Source organism: Petromyzon marinus, chromosome 71, assembly GCF_048934315.1.
Source record: "Petromyzon marinus isolate PM22_M1 ecotype Great Lakes invasive population chromosome 71, UKy_Petmar_22M1.pri1.0, whole genome shotgun sequence".
Taxonomy (NCBI): domain Eukaryota; kingdom Metazoa; phylum Chordata; class Hyperoartia; order Petromyzontiformes; family Petromyzontidae; genus Petromyzon; species Petromyzon marinus.
Window position 1 is genome coordinate 1,570,351 of NC_133737.1, and position 22,966 is coordinate 1,593,316.

The window sequence follows — 22,966 nt, forward strand, 5'->3', positions numbered from 1 at the left end:
CACAACAAAGCGCTGTAAGCTGACCTGCCACCACGTTCACGGGTCAACAGGGGGCAGCCGAGAGAGAGTGAGGTGTGTACGGGTCGACCAAAGTAAACCCCCGCCCCCCCCCCCCGTGACCGGAGAATAACATCCCTGACCCCCCACCCGTCTCTAAGGCCCCTTAAGATAAGACCTTCCAGAAGGTTTTGGGAGCGGGGGGGGGGGGGGTGGTTCAGGAGGGGAGGGGTGACCCCAACCTGGACCGGCCGGGCAGTGTTCACCAACTCAAGCCTGAAGACATCCGAAGACCTGAAGACTGGACCAGCACCCAGGGACCCTCAACCGAGGCTCTTGTTAGAGCCGGGTTGTAGCGGACCAGAGGTGAGCTCCCATACCCTGGCTGGGACGGGTCGTCCAGTCTTCCCTTAACGCCGGGCTAAGGGACCCGTGTGTAGCAGAGCCCGGAGTGTGCAGGCTGCGATAGAAGGGAGGCTGTCACTCGCGTAGGCTATCAAGTGGAAGGGGCCGTACTCCTTCGTGGTACAGTAGTGTGTAGAGCAGAGTTCAAAAGAGTTATAATAAACGCGTTGCCTCAACCAGACGTCTACGTGTCGTTAGTTAAGGACACAACACTTATATAAAAGAGTTTAGCCAGTGGGTTTTGAAAGTACCTTCGTCTTCCAGAAATTAATTTCGCGTGAGCCCACCGCATTAAAACAATGCTCAGCTGAGCAGGGCGAGCCACGGGGGTGGGGGGTCACCTTATCTTTGCCACGTGCCGTAGCTCACGTGACTTCTGCCGCGACAATGTCTGGATGTTTTCGCCTGAGGACGACCGCTCGTGTTGCGATAGAAACGTCGTGATTTATTGTACTTTTTCTACCTGCGTGACTTCACTCAAAGAACCAAAGAGTATGAAAGACGTCTTGTCTGCTGATCTTGTTCATATCTGTCTACATTGATATCGCACATTGCTTACACGCACACACCACATACAATGAAATAAATAGAAACTGGAACGACTTCCGGGGATGGGCAAAGATTGAGGAATCTCTTTCAGTGGAGCAAGTTAAGTTTGTTCGATTAAACATCTCTCTGTCCATCTGTGTCTCTCTCGCTGACTGTGTCTCTGTCATCTCTGTATCTTTCTTTCTGTCTTCCTCTTGTCTGTGTCTGTCCACTTTTCTCTTGTCAGTCTCTGTGTGTCTCTATCAGCATCTTTCCAACCGTATTCAACTACTGTCAGTAGCAACATGCGCCAATTCAACTTTCATGGCCCACGACTGCACGCGACTCAAACTTGCTCTGAGTCTCTGTGTGTACGTTGAACTTATTTCGCACCATACGTAGCGAACCATGCTAATCTGTTGGTCTCTCTGAGTCTCTGTGTGTATCTGGAACTTCTTTTGCACTGTACGTAGCTGAACCTGCACAGGAGGAGCGGCTGGTATCTGTGGAGCTGTGGGCTGGGTACATCTGTCAGCAGGAGCGAGAGACAATGAAGCTCCCAAGCATTCACTACGTTACCAACATCACATTTGCACTCATAAGTCGCTTGCCTAATTGCCTCGGCAACTCGGTGTTTCGTATCGAATCTCATCTCAAACAATCGAAGGACCCCCCCCCCCCCCACTAAGTGGCAGCTGCCCCTGTGTGGCACAAGGTGACCCTGCACCGGCCTGCACGTGGACATGAGTCTGTCGGTAGGGGGCAATCATTGATGCGTCATCTCCGTTGTGTAGTTTCTGGATAATGTTTGGAATTACCCCAATTTTGACCCTGACACAAATATGCAATGACCTGCGCGTTGTGTGTGCGTACGTACACACGGTGTGCGTACGTACACACAGTGTACTCACAATAATGTTCACGTTGTTGTTGCTGAGCTCACACACCCAAGGGGTCTCGGATAAAGGGAGGGGGCAATGGAAAATTAATCTAAATCAACTTAAACTCCAACCCCGCTCTGTGACGTCGCCACTCAGCATTACCTCATCGGAGTGAAACGCCAGGGGGAGGTGTACCTCGCTAGTGACGTCATGTCACCAGGGTATTCACCCCACCCCGTCCAAGGCGCCCTTGAGTGTGACGTCACCTCTACCTGGGTCGCTTTCGTTTTCTGTTCAAGTAGAATCCATACTTGGGCAAGGCCACGCCCAGTGACTGGCGGCTCATTAACATAATTATTTCGTGAAAGCTGTCGCGACGGGTTCAGCACCCACCCCCATCCCTCCACATATGGGCTGGGTACATTAACATAATTTATTCACCTAAATTATGTCACGTACGGAGCCGCCTATTGTTATCGTTCCCCACAAGTGACGTCATGTCGTCTCCTGCTGCCGCGTGACGTTACGAGATAACAGGAAGCTGCTGCTCCGCCCGTGCACTGAAATCCGAGGTGAGAAATTCTCATCGCGGTTGTGGTGGAGGTTGTTGTGGTGGTTGTTGTTGTGGTGGTTGTGGTGGTTGTGGTGGTGGTTGTTTTTGTTTACCGAGGTAGAGCCTCGCTCTCTCTCTCAGGGATGTCAATTGAGTAGCAGCGAGCATGGAAGCGATGTCCAGGTTGAAACTTTACAGCACGGGGCCTAGCCACGCGTGGCCTTGCCTCTTGCCCTCGCCTGATCGCGTTTGCTTCAATTCTCTCGCTTAAGTTTAATTTGTCTTCACGGGGCTCGCCACTTTGTCACTTTGTTTTACTTTTAAATATTCACGCAGTTTTTATTTCCTTTTTTAGCAGGACAAGCCCGTTTGAGCTGCTGTACCGCTTTTGTTTTCAGAAGCGACCTGCCCACAACACAAGGTGAGGCTCGTCAACAGCGTGGCGGTGTTCACTCTGGGCGCGTGGCGGCGTTCACTCTGGACGCGTGGCGGCGTACACCCTGGGCGCGTGGCGGCGTTCACTCTAGACGGGTGGCGGTGTTCACTCTGGGCGCTTGGCGGTGTTCACTCTATACATGTGGAGGGGAAACCGGGGGATCGGGAAGGAAATAAACGCTACTCAATTGAGGGTAAGAATCCACCCATTTTTTCGCCATATAGCATTGTGATATATAACTACTTATGGTTGGTAGCTTAGCTGATTGGAGAATATAGAGTTTATTGATAACATGAAGGTAATTTATATTTTAGTTTTTATTGGTTCACTATATAGTACTGTGAATAGCTCAGATGTGTAGTCATTTCTGTGACCAGTCACTAGCAAATCACCCAGTTATTTCAATGCTAAATTCGCCTAGTTATTTCAATGCTAAATTCTCCTGTTTGATTTGTACTAAGTGCCTCGGTGAATGTGTATGCTCTGACTTCAACGTAACTATTTCTGTAGCAGTTACAAGCGAATCACTCAGCCATTTCAATGCTAAATTCTATGCTAATCCCATTGTCAAGGGGTGCCTCTGCGGATGTGTATGCCTTAACTTAGCTATTTCAATGCTAAATTCTATGCTAATTCCTTTTAACAATGGGTGCCTCTGCGGATGTGTATGCTTTAACTTTTAACATAGCTATTTCTGTGACCAGTCACAAGCTAATCATTCAGCCATTTCAATGCTAAATTTTATGCTAATTCCTTTGTCAAGGCTCTTTGTTCCTCTCACACAGCTTAAAAGCCGTGATCTGAACGTGGCTCTCTCACTCCAGCGCTGTCCTACCAGACAGTCTCGCCCCCTTCACCTGATGAAGGCCGCTTGTGTTGTGGCCGAAACGTCGTGAGAATATTATTGTGTTATTTTATTTTATCAATTTATTATTTTATTCTCATTCTACGTGACTTTACCGAAAGAACCAAAGAAGATGAATCATTGCAGTCACGAAAGCTTTAAATCGAAAGTTGTGGTGGTTGTTGTGTTGGTGGTTGTGGTGATGGTTGTGGTGGTTGTGGTGGTGGTTGTGGTGGTTGTTGTGGTGGTTGTTGTGTTGGTGGTTGTGGTAATGGTTGTGGTGGTTGTGGTGGTGGTTGTGGTGGTGGTTGTTGTGGTGGTGGTTGTTGTGGTGGTGGTTGTTGTGGTGGTGGTTGTTGTGGTGGTGGTTGTTGTGGTGGTGGTTGTTGTGGTGGTGGTGGTTGTTGTGGTGGTGGTTGTTGTGGTGGTGGTTGTTGTGGTGGTGGGTGTTGTGGTGGTGGTGGTTGTTGTTGTGGTGGTGGTGGTTGTTGTGGTGGTTGTGGTTTTGGTGGTGGTGGTTTTGGTGGTGGTTGTGGTGGTGGTTGTTGTGGTGGTAGTTCTGGTGATTGTGGTGGTGGTTGTTGTGGTAGTGGTTGTTGTGGTAGTGGTTGTTGTGGTGGTTTTTGTGGTGGTGGCTGTAGTGGTTGTTGTAGTGGTGCTTGTGGTGGTGTTTGTGGTTGTGGTGGTTGTTGTGGTTGTTGTGGTGTTTGTTGTTGTGGTGGTGGTTGTGGTGGTGGTGGTTGTTGTGGTGGTGGTTGTTGTGGTGGTGGTTGTTGTGGTGGTGGTTGTGGTGGTGGTTGTTGTGGTGGTGGGTGTTGTGGTGGTGGTTGTTGTTGTGGTGATGGTTGTGGTGGTTGTTGTTGTGGTGATGGTTGTGGTGGTGTTTGCTGTAGTGGTGGTGGTTGTGGTGATGGTTGTTGTGGTTGTTGTGGTGTTTATTGTTGTGTTGGTGGTTGTTGTGGTGGTTGTTGTGGTGGTAGTTCTGGTGATTGTAGTTGTGGTGGTGGCTGTGGTGGTTGTTGTTGTGGTTGTGATTGTTTGGGTTGTGGTTGTGGTGGTGGCTGTGGTGGTGGTTGTTGTGGTGATAGTTGTGGTGGTGATTGTTGTGGTAGTGGTTGTTGTGGTGGTAGTTCTGGTGGTTGTGGTGGTGGTGGCTGTGGTGGTGGTTGTTGTGGTGATAGTTGTGGTGGTGATTGTTGTGGTGGTTGTGGTTGTGGGGGTTGTGGTTGTGGTGGCTGTGGTGGTGGTTGTTGTGGTGATAGTTGTGGTGGTGATTGTTGTGCTAGTGGTTGTGGTGGTTGTGGTTGCTGTGGTGGTTGTTTTGGTGGTGGTTGTTGTTGTGGTTGTTGTTGTGGTGGTTGTTGTGGTGGTGGTTGTGTTGGTGGTGGTGGTTGTAGTGGTGGTTGTTGTGGTGGTGGTGGTTGTGGTGGTGGTTGTTGTTTACCGAGGTAGAGCCTCGCTGTCTCTCTCGTAGGGATGTCAATTGAGTAGCAGCGAGCATGGAAGCGATGTCCAGGTTGGAACTTTACAGCGCGGGGCCTAGCCACCCGGGGCCTTGCCTCCTGCCCTTGCCCGATCGCGTTTGCTTCAATTCTATCGCTTAAGTTTAATTTGTCTTCACTCGGCTCGCCACTTTGTCACTTTGTTTTACTTTTAAATATTCACGCAGTTTTTATTTCATTCTTTTTTTACCAGGCCAAGCCCGCTTGAGCTGCTGTGCTGCTTTTGTTTTTAGAAGCGACCTGCCGACATCACAAGGTGAGGCTCGTCAACAGCGTGGCGGTGTTCACTCTAGACGCGTGGCGGTGTTCACTCTAGACGTGTGGCGGTGTTCACTCTAGACGCGTGGCGGTGTTCACCCTAGACGCGTGGTGGTGTTCACACTCTACATGTGGAGGGGAAACCCGGGTATCGGGAAGGAAATCCACGCAACCACGGGAAGAGAGATAGAGACACACAACTTCGGGTGTGTTGATTGATCCTCAATGAATTTGCTTGGTGGAGTGAGGAAGCATTAATTCTGAGAAGGTGAACGTGGCCAGGCGTGGGTCTGGACACACCATCACCAGTGTACCATGCCAGTCCGTGACAGTGGTGGAGCCAGTGGGGGTGGGGTGGCACGTGCCCCCCCAACAGTCCGATCGAAATCCCTAATTTCGATTGGATCATTGGGGTTTATTAGTAACTAGCTTCACTACCCGGCTTCGCCCGGAACTTGGATTCTTGTCTTGGATATATTTCATATTACCTTATATTTCACTGAAAAACCCTTAAATGTTGATGCTTGCAAGAAGGAAAAAAGCCAAAACAAATCAAGTTACCTAAATCGGTTGTTTTCACTCAAGGAAATTTAACCTTAATCCACTTCTACGCAAGGTCGATTTTCGCCACTCTGGAATGAATGACGTGGCGAGCTGAAAATAGTCGCGTTCACTTAGAAATTCCAAACAGCATAAGCTGTGAAAATTTCATGACGCCAAAGCTCAGCGTTGGAGAGGTTTTGCTGCTTCACACAAACAAACAGATATAATTTTCTGCTTCATATTTAAGATAGCCATTCTACCCGTTCTTCGCACGGATATGTATTGAAACTCCGAGAAACCAATGGCTTCATCGGCCAGGAGCGACGCGCCACCTAAAATCTCCCGGCACGCTGTGAACAGCTCTAAGCATTGCAGAGCGCTTAACTCAGGTGTGTTGCGGGTTGACGTAACAAACTTGATGGTCATACAAAATACAAAAATATATTTTTATAATAAAGTATTAAAGCTTTCGTGACTGGATAAAATTACTCATTTGTTTTTTCGGTAAAGTCACGTATGTAGAAATACAATAAAATTATATTTAAACAAAAAAACAAAAAACAATCACGACGCTTCGATCACAATGCAAGCGATCTTCATCAGGTGTCAAGAACAAATCACGGAGGTAAATACAACAAAAAGATGAGAGACGAGAATTCAACAAACCTGAAAAAACATGTGAAGCACATCCAGTCAGGCCAACAACACAGACACTTCCTAGCGGACCACGAATTTCAGAAGAGTGTTAAATTTCGTGTTCAACCTTTGGATTGCAAATACCAGCATAGATAGAATAAAAAATACGAGGTACAAGGTCAGTAGAAATACATATACATGTCCACCAAGAGGTAAGGGGGGAGGAAAGACGGACAGGGAGGCAGAGAGAGGGGGGGGGGGGAGGGATGAACAGAAGCTTAAATAGGAAATACGGTTGGAGGGGGGGAGGGGCCAGAGCGAGAGCGGCAGCTCAAACACGCACATCTTACACATACAAAACGGCAGCTCAAAAAAGGACCACCTCTTGTAGATACAAAACGGCAGCTCAAAAAATGACCACCTCTTGTAAATACAAAATGTCAGCTCAAAAAAGGGCACATCTTACACGTAATTACAACGGTAACTTCCCCGTAGAAGTGTGATAATAAAGTATTAAAGCTTTCGTGACTGCATAAAATTACTCATTGTTTTTTTTGGTAAAGTCACGTATGTAGAACCTCGTATTTTTCATTCTATCTATGCTGGTATGTGCAATCCAAAGGTTGAATACGAAATTTAACACTCTCCTGAAATTCGTGGTCCGCCAGGAAGTGTCTAACTGTGTTGTTGGCCTGACTGGATGTGCTTCACATAATGTTTTTCAGGTTTGTTGAATTCTCGTCTCTCATCTTTTTGTTGTATTTACCTCCGTGATTTGTTCTTGACACCTGATGAAGATCGCTTGCGTTGTGATCGAAACGTCGTGATTGTTTTTTTGTTTTAATATAATTTTATTGTATTTCTACATACGTGACTTTACCAAAAAAAACAATGAGTAATTTTATGCAGTCACGAAAGCTTTAATACTTTATTATCACACTTCTACGGGGAAGTTACCGTTGTACTTATGTGTAAGATGTGCCCTTTTTTGAGCTGCCGTTTTGGATTTACAAGAGGTGGGCCTTTTTTGAGCTGCCATTTTGTATTTACAAGAGGTGGTCCTTTTTTGAGCTGCCGTTTTGTATGTGTAAGATGTGCGTGTTTAAGCTGCCGCTCTCGCTCTGGCCCCTCTCCCCCTCCAATCGTATTTCCTATTTAAGCTTCTGTTCATCCCTCCGCACCTCCCCCTCTCTCTGCCTCCCTGTCCGTCTTTCCTCCCTCCTTATATTTTCATACTTTGTTCATTGCGTACAGTACGGAACCTACCCACATGCCAAATTTCAAGTGTGTAGCATGTTGGGAAGTATGCTAATCACTTTCGAACAGACACACATATCCACACTTTTCCCTTTTATATATATATAGATAAATCAGCATTTTGCGACCCCCACTGCCACCGTGTGGCATATTATTACGTGCCAGGGACTCTATGAGAGGACAACAGTCCGAGTCCAAAATTGGCAATAAGTCACGGCAAAGCTGTTACAAGCGACTCACAGAATTGGGCGCAGTTGCGTATACAGTACACGACTTCCCTGATGGCAAACACCTTCAGCGAGCGCGGTGCCTATCATACGCGTCAAATATAAAGCAAGGGACAAGTCCTTACTAACTAACAACTCCTTACAACTCCTTACTAACAACTCCTTACTAACAACTCCTTGCTTACTAACAACTCCTTACATACTAACAACTTACTTACTAACAACTCCTTACTTACTAACAACTCCTATCATTTTTCATTGCTGAAGGGGTTGCCCCATCTTCCTGAAAATCCTGGCTCCACCTCTGAGTGTGTGACAGGGTCAAGTTTGTATTTTGCAGTAAAGTCTATTCACTCTATTGAGCACGGAGGTTATATCAAAACAGTTTATTTTTTATTTCCTCTGGAACTTTTTGTAAGAATGGAGTCAGGAAGTTATCACAGCACATGTGCAGTTGAAGTCAGAACTGTTCATCCCAGCATTCAAGGACATCTGTGCCTGGCTTCACACCTCTAAGTTGCGATTGAACATTAATTTATGCATTTCTGCATAACACAAAAAGTATTATTTTCAACACCCTTTGCTATGTCAACTGAATTTAGCTTTCATAAATATTCCTTTTGAAGCCAGATAGCCGAAATTGTGTGCTCGGAGTTTTGGGTTAACATTCATTTTGAAGATACGAGGGCTTCCAGGCATGTTTATGACATTCGCCCTCTCGTTGTGTGCCATAACAGCCCGCGTGATGAATTTGGGACACTTTTTCACCATATCATGAATATATGAATAAGTATAGATGTGTAAGTCATGTGTTACTGTGTGTTTGCATTCCTCTGTGCCTCAATACTGACGTGTAGATGGTGTGGATATTCTTTTTTTTCTCTCTGCAGCTGTCGCTTCCTCTGCAGAATTTGTCTGATGGAGCAAAGGCACTCAGCACAGCTCGGTGCAAAAAGGCATCAATGCAACCGGCGTGCAAACAGCACGGATAGTACTGAACATTTGACATGGCACCAGATAACTCACACAGGAGAGAAACCCTTCAAGTGCAGTGTGTGCGGGAAGGCATTTTCACAGTCATCTGCTCTTGTAGCACACCAGAGAACACACACGGGAGAGAAACCCTTCAAGTGCAGTGTGTGTGGGAAGGCGTTTTCACAGTCATCTGCTCTTGTAGCACACCAGAGAACACACACGGGAGAGAAACCCTTCAAGTGCAGTGTGTGTGGGAAGGCGTTTGCACGTTCATCTACTCTTGTAGAACACCAGAGAACACACACGGGAGAGAAACCCTTCAAGTGCAGTGTGTGTGGGAAGGCGTTTGCACGTTCATCTACTCTTGTAACACACCAGAGAACACACACAGGAGATAAACCCTTCAAGTGCAGTGTGTGTGGGAAGGCGTTTTCAAATTCATCTACTCTTGTAAAACACCAGAGAACACACACGGGAAATAAACCCTTCAAGTGCAGTGTGTGTGGGAAGGCGTTCACACAGTCATCTACTCTTGTAACACACCAGATAACTCACACAGGAGAGAAACCCTTCAAGTGCAGTGTGTGTGGGAAGGCGTTTTCACATTCATCTCCTCTTGTAACACACCAGAGAACACACACGGGAGAGAAACCCTTCAAGTGCAGTGTGTGTGGGAAGGCGTTTGCACATTCATCACATCTTCAAGTACACCAGAGAACTCACACGGGAGAGAAACCCTTCAAGTGCAGTGTGTGTGGGAAGGCGTTTTCAGATTCATCTGCGCTTGTAAAACACCAAAGAACACACACAGGAGAGAAACCCTTCAAGTGCAGTGTGTGTGGGAAGGCGTTTGCAGATTCATCTACTCTTGTAAAACACCAGAGAACACACACGGGAAATAAACCCCTCAAGTGCAGTGTGTGTGGGAAGGTGTTCACACAGTCATCTACTCTTGTAACACACCAGAGAACTCACACAGGAGATAAACCCTTCAAGTGCAGTGTGTGTGGGAAGGCGTTTTCAAATTCATCTCCTCTTGTAACACACCAGAGAACACACACGGGAGAGAAACCCTTCAAGTGCAGTGTGTGTGGGAAGGCGTTTGCAAAGTCATCAAATCTTCATGTACACCAGAGAACACACACGCATCAGAAGATCCACAAGGAGAGGAGTCTGAAATCAGCTTGTGAAAGTCAAAGTACCGCAATGAGCCCATCCTTGATGAAACAAGATACGGAAGAAAATCCCAGCTTGGACACTTTTAAAGGTATCGAGGTGAAATATGAAGAGGTGAAGGTGAAATGTGAAGAAGTGATGGTGAAGAGCGAAGAAGTGAAGGTAAAATGTGAAGTGATGGTGAAGAGCGAAGGAGTGAAGGTAAAATGTGAAGATGAAGATTCAACTCCAAAGTCGGACCTTCACATCAATGGAGGCAACGTGAAGCGGGAGGAGAATTCTGACTGTGAGGCAGAGCGAGGCAACTCCCAGCAGTTTGTGGAAGTGGAGGTGTGGGTGGACTTCCTCCGAGACAATACAAAGTCAAATGGAGACCCGGTAGATGTGTAAGCTTGAGACGATGTCGCTCCAATAGATGCACCTTTGGCACAGGCCTTTAATGATGATAATGAAGTTGAACACAATTCCTAGGTTCAACCTGCAGGGTAAGAGCGGCCAGTCTTTGTGAACCTGTGGGTTGGGTAGATCTCTAACCAGGAGCGAGAACCAATAAGCTCCCAAGCATTCACTATGTTCTATTAATTCCATTTATATGGTGCTTGCTTAATCGCCTCTGGCAATTCGGAGTTTGTATCGTATCTCGTTTGAAACACTCGGAAGAGCACCCCCAAGTAGCAGCTGCCCCTGTGTGGCCCTGCACCGGCCTGCATGTGGACAAGAGCCTGTCAGTAGGGAGCGATTGTTGATGTGGCATCTCAGTTGTGGAGTTTGTAGGTAATGTTTAGAATTTGATCAATTTTGACCCAGACACCAGCATGCAATGGCCTACTCGTTTTGAATTGTGCAATAGTATGTTGTACATACACTGTTAAGCGTATTTTTTACATAGCTTCTTGTTCATGCGATTTAACCTGGTGCAGTATATTTCACTACAGTAATACAATTTTGTTAAAATGACTCTAATTTAGAATGAATACTTGTTTGATTGTGTGCATACATGTAACATTTTGTCTATAAAGGTCAAACATTAAATAAGTGATGTTAGGACAAAGTGTGTGTTTGGAAGTAACCTGTACAGATAACTCAGGTGAGACTCATTGTTCTTGTGATACAGGTCAAAGGGTACTTTTGTGTTTTCAGGAAGCATCTCCCTCTGGAGCAACTCATTGTCTTTGAAATAGGGAGCACACTCGGATCATTAATCAGTTACAAGGCATACCACTCAAAAGTTACACGTAGGGGAGATGCATTCTCTACAACACGAATTATAATTTTGTATTACGTGTTGACGTAGTTTTTGTCGAATTAGGACGAGAAATGGTTCTTGTTGATTAACGTCTGGATGTTCACAACGAAGGGTTGAAGCAAGCCTGACCGCCTACGGCGCCCCTCACAACCATTTACGGCCTTAGGCCAGGAAAGTCACGAAAAAAATTGCACACGAAGGACGCATCCATGCAAGCTCCCGATGCTCCGTTTTGAAGTTTGAAAATGAAACTTTGAATTGTATTATGTTTTGAATTAGATAATTGTATTTCTTAATTAAAAGCTTATTCATTGAAAACGATATTTGGTGTGAATTTTCTCTCGTCGTTAAGTAGATGGCCTTGCCGGGGGTTCGGTTCGATGCGGACTTTCACCTGGTTGGGATCGTGGGATCGAAATGAGGCGACACAGAGCTGGCCGTGCGAGAAGACCGCCGTCTGCTGATCGATTCCAACTCGATCGAACGTTTGTCCTTGCGCCTCCGTCGTTCATGCAGGGGGCGCGTAGGTTTGCAGCTCCCCCTGCATGAAAACGACGGAACGTGCAGCGTTAGTCACGAAGTTGTGCGTAAGCGCCATAAGGCGCTGTAAGCTGACCTGCCACCACGTTCACAGTTCAACAGGGGGCAGCCGAGAGAGAGAGCGAGGTCCGTAGAGGTCGACCAAAGGTTAAACCCCCGCCATCCCCGTGACCGGAGACTAACACCCCTGACCCCCCACCCGTCCCCAAGGCCCCTTAAGATAAGACCTTCCAAAAGGTTCTGGGAGGGGGGGGGGGGTCAAGAGGGGAGTGGAGACCCCGACCTGGGGTTAAAAGCCCAGCCCTCTGGACGGGCCGGGCAGTGTTCACCAACTCAAGCCTGAAGACATCCGAAGACCTGAAGACTGGACCAGCACCCGGGGACCCTCAACCGAGGCTCTTGTTAGAGCCGGGTTGTAGCGGACCAGAGGTGATCTCCCGTACCCTGGCTGGGACGGGTCGTCCAGTCTTCCCTTAACGCCGGGCTAAGGGACCCGTGGGTAGCAGAGCCCGGAGTGTGCAGGCTGCGATAGAAGGGAGGCTGTCACTCCCGCAGGCTATCGGGTGGAAGGGGCCGTACCCCTTCGTGTTACAGTAGTGTGTAGAGCCGAGTTCGAAAGAGTTATAATAAACACGTTGCCTCAGCTAGATGTCTCCGTGTGGTTAGTTAAGGACACAACACTTATATAAAAGTATAGCCAGTGGGTTTTCAAAGTACCTTCGTTTTACAGAAATCAATTTCGCGTGAGCCCACCGCATTAAAACAATGCTCAGCTGAGCGGGGCGAGCCACGGGGGGGGGGGGCACCTTATCTTTGTCACGTGCCGTAGCTCACGTGACTTCTGCCGCGACAATGTCTGGATGTTTTCGTCTGAGGACGACCGCTCGTGATGCGATCGAAACGTCGCGATTTATTTTTTATAATTTAATTTTTTCGACCTACGTCACTTTACTGAAAGAACCAAAGAGTATGAAAGACGTCTTGTCTGTTGATCTTTTTCATATCCGTGTACATCGATATCCCACATTGCTTACACGTACACACCACACACAATGAAACACGAACGACTTCCGGGGATGGGCAAAGATCGAGGAATCTCTTTCAATGGAGCGAGTTAAGTGTGTTCGATTCAACATCTCTGTCCTTCTGTGTCTCTGTTCTCCTCTGTGTCTCTCTCTCTCGCCGACTGTGTCTCTGTCGTCTCTGTATCTTTCTTTCTGTCTTCCTCTTGTCTGTGTCTGTCCACCTCTCTCTTATCAGTCTCTGTGTGTGTCTCTATCAGCGTCTTTCCAACCGTATTCAACTACTGTCAGTAGCACGCGACTCAAACTTGCTCCGAGTCTCTTGTGTGTACGTGGACCTTATTTTGCACCGTATGTAGCCAACCGTGCTAATCTGTGGGTCTCTGTGTGAGTCTCTGTGTGTATCTGTAACTTATTTCGCACCGTACGTAGCCAAATCTGCACAGGAGGAGCGGCTGGTATCTGTGGAGCTGTGGGCTGGGTACATCTGTCAGCAGGAGCGAGAGACAATGAAGCTCCCAAGCATTCACTACGTTACCAACATCATATTTGCACTCATAAATCGCTTGCCTAATTGCCTCGGCAACTCGGTGTTTCGTATCGAATCTCATCTCAAACAATCGAAGGACCCCCCCCCCCCAAGTGGCAGCTGCCCCTGTGTGGCACAAGGTGGCCCTGCACCGGCCCTGCACGATCATTGAGGCGCCATCTCCGTTGTGTAGTTTCTGGATAATGTTTGGAATTTCCACAATTTTGATCGTGACACCAACATGCAATGACCTGTGCGTTGTGAATGACACAACGCTATGGTTTACATCTGCCGTTTAGCAGACTGCGCATATTTTGGTGAATGTTACTGGGGTAGCCAGGGTGTGTCTGTCGGATTTGAACCTTGAACCTCTGCAATATATATAGAATGTGCTAACATATTCTTGGTTCTTTCAGTTGGCACCGATGATTTCAGCCTCGGCCGGTTGGTGCGCCCTGTTAGGTCTGGTTTTGTCTTGTTTTGCTTGATTACCCGTGCTGGTGAGAGGGGCCTGCTGTTCAGCACACCCATGCTGGTGAGAGGGGCCTGCTGTTCAGCATACCCGCGCTAGTGAGAGGCCTGCTGTTCAGCACACCTGTGCTGGTGAGAAGGGCCTGCTGTTCAGCACACCCGTGCTGGTGAGAGAGGCTTGCTGTTCAGCACACCTGTGCTGGTGAGAGGGGACTGCTGTTCAGCACACCTGTGCTGGTGAGAGGGGACTGCTGTTCAGCACACCTGTGCTGGTGAGAGGGGCCTGCTGTTCAGCACACTCGTGCTGGTGAGAGAGGCCTGCTGTTCAGCACACCCGTGATGGTGAGAAGATGGCGGCGATGATGGTAGCCTCAGCCGGTCGGTGCGCCCTGTTTTGTCTTCTCTGTTAATTCAGTGTTTTGCCAAGATTTTCGGAGTTCCCAACAAGAGACAAACTTTTAAACATCAGGGAAACGACTCCTGTGGATTTATTTCCCAACTTTCTGCTTCCAGCGGCAGAATATGTGGGAATTCTAGTCATAGCCGCGCTAGGCTTTGCTCAAGCAGCGAAACGCCGCCCAAGGGGTAAATGGTCGGGGGCTCTTGTACGGCTATGCAGACGCGGGATCCGAACAGTGCTTCCAAACTTTTTTTTCTCCAACGTACGTTCACTGTGCAACAATATGGACAAACTTCAGCTACTGATGGTGAAAAACAGAGACTTTATTTCATCTTCTGTTTTGTGCTTCACAGAGACATGGCTGTGTGATTTGATTCCGGACACTGCGTTACAACTGGCAGGATTCCATCTTGTAAGATTGGATCGTGACATAGCACTCACCGGCAAGACGAAAGGCGGTGGTATTTGTTTTTACATTAACAGTGGCTGGTGTGTAGATGTCACAGTGATTCTGCAATATTGTTCTCCGCTCCTTGAATAATTTTTCATAAACTGTAAATCTTTCTACTCGCTTTGTGAGTTCGCGTCGCTCATTTTGGTCGGAGTTTACTTGCCACCGGGTCCTCAGGTTAAAGAGGCCAAACGCATGCTCACCGACCAGATTCTGAGTGTGGAGCGAGCAAATCCAGATTCGCTGGTTATCGTACTTGGCGACTTTATCAAAGGTAATCTCAGCCACGAACTCCACAAATACATACAATTCATTAAATACCCTAACAGAGAAGGGAACACTCTGGATCACTGCTAGCCTACCACGCCGTTCCCCGAGCAGCACTGGGACACTCTGACCATGCGATGGTCCACCTAATTCCTGCATACAGGCAGAAACTAAAGCTCTGTAAACCTGCTGTGAGGACATCTAAACAGTGGACCAGTGAGGCTGTGGAGGATTTGCGGGTGTGCTTGGACTGTACTGACTGGGATATGTTCACGACTGCTACCAATAGTCTGGATGAACTCACAGAGGCTGTGACGTCGTACATCAGCTTCTGTGAGGACTGCTGTATTCCAACACGTACTAGGGTGAACTTCAACAACAACAAGCCCTGGTTCTCAGCAAAGCTCAGAAGGTTGAGTTTGGAGAAGGAGGAAGCGTGTAGGAGTGGGGATAGAGACAGAGTCAAGGAGTTGAAGAACAGTTTTAGCAAGGCGGTGAGAGAGGCTAAACGACTGTACTCAGAGAGACTAAAACACCAGTTCTCTGTTAACGACTCTGCTTCTATCTGGAGAGGGTTCAGGCAGATCACCAACTACAAGCCCAGAGCCCCCCACACCACTGACGACTCCCGCCTGGCCGACGACCTGAACGAGTTCTGCAGATTTGAAAGGCAATTGGACTGTCCTGAACTACCCCTTCCCACCCAAGAGGCCGCATCCCCCACCCCTCCTACAGAGACGACCCTCTCCTTTCAGGAGGGAGAAGTTAATAGACTTTTTAAAAGGCAGAACCCACGCAAAGCAGCTGGGCCGGACTCTGTCTCTCCAGCCACCCTCAGGCACTGCATTGACCAGCTGTCTCCGGTGTTCACCAACATCGTAAACACCTCCATGGAGACATGCCATGTACCAGCCTGTCTCAAATCCTCCACCATCATCCCTGTGCCCAAAAAGCTAAGGCCAACAGGACTAAATGATTATAGACTGGTCGCCCTTACCTCTGTGGTAATGAAGTATTTTGAGCGCTTGGTCCTGGCACACCTCAAAGCCATTACAGACCCTCTCCTGGACCCCCTTCAGTTTGCCTACTGAGCCAACAGGTCTGTGGACGACGCAGTTAACATGGCCCTCCACTTCACCCTACAGCATCTGGACTCCCGAGCATCCTACGCCAGGATACTGTTTGTGGACTTCAGCTCTGCCTTCAACACCATCATCCCTGCCCTGCTTCAGGACGAGCTCTTCCAGCTGAACATGCCCGACTCCACCTGCAGGTGGATCACAGACTTCCTGTCTGACAGGAAGCAGTGTGTTAAGCTGGGAACACAAGTCTCTGACTCCAAGTCCATCAGCACCGTAACTCCTCAGGGATGCGTCCTTTCCCCACTGCTCTTCTCCCTGTACACCGACAGCTACACCTACAATCATCTGTCCGTCAAAACACCATGTGAGACGAGGCTCTAAAGAAAGCTGTCTCGGGTGTGGACCAATCAATTTCAAGGACAGTGCATACATTATCAGAGTTGTTGTTTTTGTTTGCGTTCCGACCACAGGTATTGTGGTCAATGTAAACATGACTCCTTGTAAAAAAAGGTGTCAGTTTTGTTGCCAGATAAAAGGGTAAAAAAATATATCATTTTTTGTTACTGGCAAATGAGGTTTCTAATGATGTAAATGCTTTCCCCGAGCTCTCATACTCTGAGGGTGCATTGTCTTTGAGTTGTGCGCCTTTTGGCGTCTTCTGGTCCAACACCATGTGAGACGAGGCTCTAAAGAAAGCTGTCTCGGGTGTGGACCAATCAATTTCAAGGACAGTGCATACATTATCAGAGTTGTTTTTTGTTTGCGTTCCGACCGCAGGTATTGTGGTCAATGTAAACATGACTCCTTGTAAAAAAGGTGTCAGTTTTGTTGCCAGAAAAAAGGTAAAAAAACTAATTATCATATTTTGTTCCTGGCAAATGAGGTTTCCAATGGAATCTACCAACCCTCGAGGACCTGCACACCTCAAGGAGCATGAGGCGAGCGAGGAAGATTTGTGGCCGATTCCTCCCACCCTGGACACTTCTCTGTTCCAGCTACTCCCCTCCGGCAGAAGGTTACGGTCCTTTTGGACCAAAACCTCACGCCACAAAAACAGTTTCTTCCCTTCTGCTGCTGGCCTCTTCAACAAAGCCAAGGGCTTACACTGACTTTAACATTTTATCTACAAAATGACACCTTGCCATATTTACACTATGTTACCCTATTTGTATTTTTTGTATTTTTAGCTTGTATCTTATAGCTACTTTATATTAAATATTTATTCAAAATTGTACATACTTTAGCCCCTTAGTGTTAGTTAGACTTTCTACCTTTAGTATAGTTAGACTTGTATACCACTTATTTAAGATTTAAGTTTCCTATATGTTGAATGTATGCACCTTCCTGCCAAAGTAAATTCCGTTTCTGTGCGAACTTTCATGGCGAATAAAACCCTTCCTGATTAAAGTCATGTAAATAGAAAACAAAAATATGGAAAAAATGTGGTTATTTTTATTATTAGCTCTAACGAGGCAAAAGCCTTAAGAGAGCTCCGTGTAAATAAAGATATCCAAATCCTGGCAGCTGATAAAGGCCACACTACTGTAGTGATGTCACGAGCTAATTATGATAATACAATTAGAAGTCTACTAGAGGAAAGTACTTACATTAAAATTAAATGAGATCCAACTAATACTTTAGAACGTAAGACTACTGCATTAATTGAAAATTCATTAATCCCTAAAAATGAGCAACACCAAATTAAGCCAAGGGCCTCAAAACCACCTAGACTGTATGGGCTACCTTAGATTCATAAAATCGACATCCCATTACGACCCATAGTCAGTACAATTGGCTCTGCCACTTATAAATTAGCAAAATATATAACTAAACAAATACAGCCCTACATCGGTAGGACATCTTCATTCATAAGAAATTGAGAACATCTTGTGAATGTGATTAAAGATATTAAACTTAATCTTAATGATATTCTGGCAAGTTTTGATGCGATTTCTCTATTTACTAAGGTTGCAGTGAACGAATCGCTTAAATTACTTGATATACTCGTAAAGAATACAGGTTTACCAAAAGATATTCTGAAACTTGCTGACCATTGTTTAAATAACGCTTACTTCTTATGTTGAGGGGATTTCTTTAAACAAAAGGAAGGAGCAGTAATGGGCTCTTCTTTATCTCCTGCTATAGCAAATCTGTACATAGAAAACTTTGAAATAAGAGCACTTGCCTCGAGCACATTAAATCCATCTTTTTGGTTTAGTTATGTGCATGACACTTTGGTTGTCTGGTCACATAATAAAGATACTCTTAATGATTTTCTATATCATCTCAATGCACAAAACCCGGCCATCCAGTTCACCATGGAAATGGAAGTGAATAACACACTCCCGTTCCTAGATATTTTGCTTGGACATGGCCTAAACGGTAAAATAACACACAGCGTTTACAGAAAGCAAACGCACACTGATGCCTATCTGAATGCAGATTCGCATCACGATCCAGCTCAGAAATCCTCTCTTATCAAGACGCTCATACATTGGGCTACAACAGTGTCAGATGGTGAAAGTCTAGTGAGAGAGATCAAACATGTTAAAGAAGCATTACGACAGAATGGCTACAATAATACTCAAATTAACAGAGCACTGAATGCCAAATCACGTTCGCAAAGCAACACTGCTGAAAGCGATCAGATTGTTAAAACAATTCAAATTCCATATATCTCAGGAGTAACTGACAAATTAGCCAGTGTTTTGCAAAAGCAAAACATTACAGTAAGATTTGGTACAGTACACAAAATTCAAAATCTAGTATCTTGCACTAAAGACGAATTACCTAAATTATCAACAGAAGGTGTATATCGGATTAATTGTTTATGTGGCAGATGCTATATTGGACAGACGGGACATAACATCAGCACAAGACGAAAAGCACACCAAAGAAATATTAAATGATCTCAAACACAACTGTCGGCAGTGGCAGAACATGCTTGTCAACAAGGACACTCAATTGATTTTGATAACGTTGAAGTGTTGTGTAAAACTAATTATTACTGGCAAAGACTAATTAGAGAATCCATTGAAATTGAGAGAAACAGAAATAACTTTAATCGCTCTGATAGCTATAGGCTTAGTGCGGCTTGGAAGCGTATTATTAAATAATACATATTACAATTCCTTATAAGGGAAACACATACTAATTAACGGATAACTAACGTAGCACAAAATCACAATAACACATATTACAACTAATTACTAATCTACAACTCGTTACTAATCATAACCATTGACCGATTACCAATCGATTATATAATTACAATATCCCCCCTCTGCCTCAAATCACTGCACCTGAATGAGTTAAATGATGACGTCACCCTGCTGCTATATTTAAGACCAGGAGCAAGCGAGGGCTTTACCATTCTGGCGAATTGCCCGATGATGCTGGATGTAATTACCAGCGAAACGCGTTCCTGTTCCTGTTCTTCCTGATGCACTACTGCAGCGCTCGTCGGTGTCTCGTGGGTTCTCCAGCCACCCCGGGGTGTGCGAGGGCCCCAGGCCGGGTGGTCTTGGGTGGCCTTGCTGCCGGAGGGTGGGGGAGCCACAGGCGCCGCGGGAGGAGTGACCCCGCTGCAGCGGCCACGTGGAGATGGCGGGGATGGAGACGGAGTCGCGGCGCACGTCGCGGACCAAGGAAGACGCCCGGGGTGCTGCGAGCGACCGGAGGAGCGGCGTGAGCCCGTCTGGTGCGGGGGTGATGTTGGGTGAGGCGCAACGAGGGAAGAGAGTGGAGGGGGTGGATGGGCTGGAGAGTGTGGGGAGGGAGGAGTGGGGGGGAGAACGAGGGGGAGCACCGGGAGGATGGGGTGGGAGTGCCCCCGACCAGAATGGGGAGGAAGGGGCAGGAGAGGTGCCTGCAGCCCAGGGGCCGGGGGAGGGGCAGTGGAGGGAGAAGACCGCGGGCGCTGGCCCGGTGGGTGCGGGGAGGCCCGGCGGAGGAGCGGGGACGTATCGCAGCGGAGCTGGGGCGGGCCTGACCCCGATGCAGGCCAGGAGGCACAACTGCGTGCGAGTCGAATTCAAGGAAGATGTGGAAGAGGGAGTGATGCTGGACAGGACGACCTTCGTGAGGTCGGTGGTGCTTGGGATGCTGCGGGTGGAGGTGGAGGACCTCTATTGCTTGATTGCTCTGCCGGGGGGGAGGGCGTTTGATGTGAGCTTCAACTCCAACATTCTGCTGCAAAATTTCCTTGCCCGTTTCGAGGAGAAGGCAGGGGAGAAGCCGCTAACCTCCATGAGGACGCGGTTACTGTCAGACCTGGAGACAAAGGTTGTGACCGTGTTCCTTTATAATGAAGCATTGTATGATCAGGACGTGGAGGTGTGGCTGAGGCAGCATTGTGTGGTGCTGTTGGGTTGCAAGAGGGTGCTGGATGCGGTGGGGATATGGACGGGGGCCAGACAATGGAGGGTGCGTCTGAAGACGGAGGGGGGGGGGGCACTGAGGCACGTCCCGAGCGCATTGAACATTGGGGGGAACAGGGGCTATGTTGTCTATGCGGGACAGCCCAAACTGTGTAGGAGGTGTGGGGGAGGGGGGCACCTGGCGGCAGCGTGCGTGGCACGCGTTTGTTACAGGCGCAGGGCGCTGGACCACACGGTGGAGGAATGTGGGGAGCCGGCCCTTTGCAACCTGTGCGGCAGCAGAGGGCATCTGTATAGGACCTGCCCAGAGTCCTATGCTAACAGGGTGCGGGCATGTCGGACTGGACAGGTAGAGGAGGTGGCGGAGGAGGTGGCCGGACGGGAAGCGGGCCGGATGCATGGAGTTGAAGGGAAAGGGGAGGTGGAGGAACCACGACCCCCTGGGGAGGGTGAGGGGGGGGGGGATCTGTGGGGGAGGGAGCACCACCACCACTGGAGGGGGAGGGGGGGGAGGAGGGGAGGGGAGATGGAGAAGAGGACTCGGAAACCCCAGTGGGGGACTGGGCGGAGGTGATGGGCGAGGAGGAGGGCGAGGAGGGGCAGCGGGTGGAGGAATAAGCGGATGACGCATGGGAGGAATCGGGGGGGAGAAAACGGAAGCTGGATAGAGTTCTGAAAGAAGCTAGTCCCCAGCAAGATGCGAGCCTTTCAGGTTCCTCGCCGGATTCGGGGGAATCTGGGTGGAGGTGGGCGGAAGGGGGGGGACGTTTGAACCGGGGGAAGCCCCGGAGGTTGAAGGGGAGAAAAAAGGTGAAGGAGAAGGCTGACAAAGGCAGACGGGGGGAGCGCGCACCGGAGTCCGACACGGAATAATGCACGCCTCGGCATGGACATATCTGTAGCATCTGTTAATGTGAGAGGAATGAAGGGGAAGGGAAGGAGAGGGGCAATCATGCAGTGGCTGCAGATCACCAGACGTGACGTAATTTTCCTCCAAGAATGTCACCTACCCTATACCCTAGGGTCGGAGGCTCTGCTGGACGAATGGAAGGGACACTACATTTGGTCTGGCAGCAACGGGAACAGATGTACAGGCGTGGTTACCCTCCTAGGAAGATGAGGAATGAGAGTGGAAGAGACCCAGGAAATAATACCGGATCGGCTCCTCTGTGTAGATGCATCTTACCAGGGTGTGGAGCTACGGCTGAAAAATGTGTATGCCCCGGTACGATGTATGAACAGGACGGAGGTGTGGGAGAGCCTGGCGGGCCTACTGGCCACCAGGAGGCAGGTCATTGTGGAGGGCGATTTTAACTGCCCATTGTGTCTGGCGGATCTGGTGTCGGTAAAGGGGAGGAGGAAGTTAGATTCCTCTTCCAGGAAACTGAGGGAGTTGATGGAGCACTTTGGGATGGTGGATACGTTCAGGAAGGTGCATGGCACGTGGCCAGATTTCACGTGGGCGGATAAGAGTGGGGACACACAGTCACGTATCGACTTTATTTTCGTCTCCGACAAGGTGAATGTGGGAAGTGCGGGGGTGGAACCTTTTCCCCTCTCGGATCACAGAATAGTGGTGGCGGGGCTTGTGATCCCAGGTGGGGTGAAGAGGGGGAAGGGTGTGTAAGATGAATGTGGGCTTGCTGGTGGATCAGGAGGTGGCGGAGGATTTCACGCGAGCATATACCAGCTGGAGGACGCTGCAGGTGTGCTTCCCCACGAGGGTGGAGTGGTGGGGGCAGATAAAGGGTAGGATAAGAACGTTCTTTCAGCGTTATAGTAGGAGGAAGTGGGTGGGTAGGGAATTGAGACAGTGGAACGCTAGGTTAGAAAGGCTGTATAGACTGCTAGAGCTAGGGTTCCCGGTGGGAGAAAGGATAGAGGAGTTGAAAGGGAGGGTAGCCTCAGTCCTGGAAAAGAGGACTAGGCAATTAGTGTATAGGGCGAGGGTCAGGGCAACAGAGGATAGGGAACAGTGTACAAGATTCTTCTTTAAGGCAGGTAGGGAGGGAGACAATTAAATGAGGGAGCTGGTTAGTCCTACTAGGGGTAGACAGGTGACGACGGAAGGGATGATTAGTGTAGCGGAAGACTTTTATAGGGATTTGTATAAGAGGAAAGGGATAGATGGGGGGCGGCGGGAGGAGCTGCTGGGGGCATTGGGGAAGAGGGTTGAGAACCCGGAGGCGCTAGAGGAGAGAATACGATGGGAAGAAGTGGAAGGGGCGGTGAAGGGGCTGAACAAGAAAAGGACCCCAGGCCCGGACGGGATCCCAGCGGACTTCTATATAAAATTCTGGGAACTCCTGAAAGAGGATATTATGCAAATTTGTAGGGAAACTCTGGACGAGGGGCGGGTGC

General features: G+C 48.2%; 2 protein-coding genes across 3 annotated transcripts in view; one reads left to right on the forward strand and one right to left on the reverse strand.

Moving 5' to 3' along the window:
• The window catches only part of LOC142906832 (uncharacterized), an 88,384-nt gene extending 76,602 nt beyond the window's left edge, over nt 1-11,782 (forward strand). The window contains exons 1-3 of one of the 2 annotated variants that reach the window (XM_076055446.1): nt 2,828-2,993; nt 5,340-5,402; nt 8,958-11,782. In XM_076055446.1, coding sequence (XP_075911561.1) covers nt 8,986-10,608 — 1,623 coding nt within the window. In that variant the 5' untranslated portion in view covers nt 2,828-2,993; nt 5,340-5,402; nt 8,958-8,985 and the 3' untranslated portion in view covers nt 10,609-11,782. Of the gene's footprint in view, nt 1-2,827; nt 2,994-5,339; nt 5,403-8,957 lie in introns of those variants that run through there. The other variant, XM_076055447.1, reaches the window with a different exon arrangement.
• LOC116957256 (uncharacterized) overlaps nt 1-22,966 on the reverse strand; it is a 631,244-nt gene that overhangs the window by 268,043 nt on the left and 340,235 nt on the right. The gene's annotated exons all lie outside the window — the stretch shown is intronic.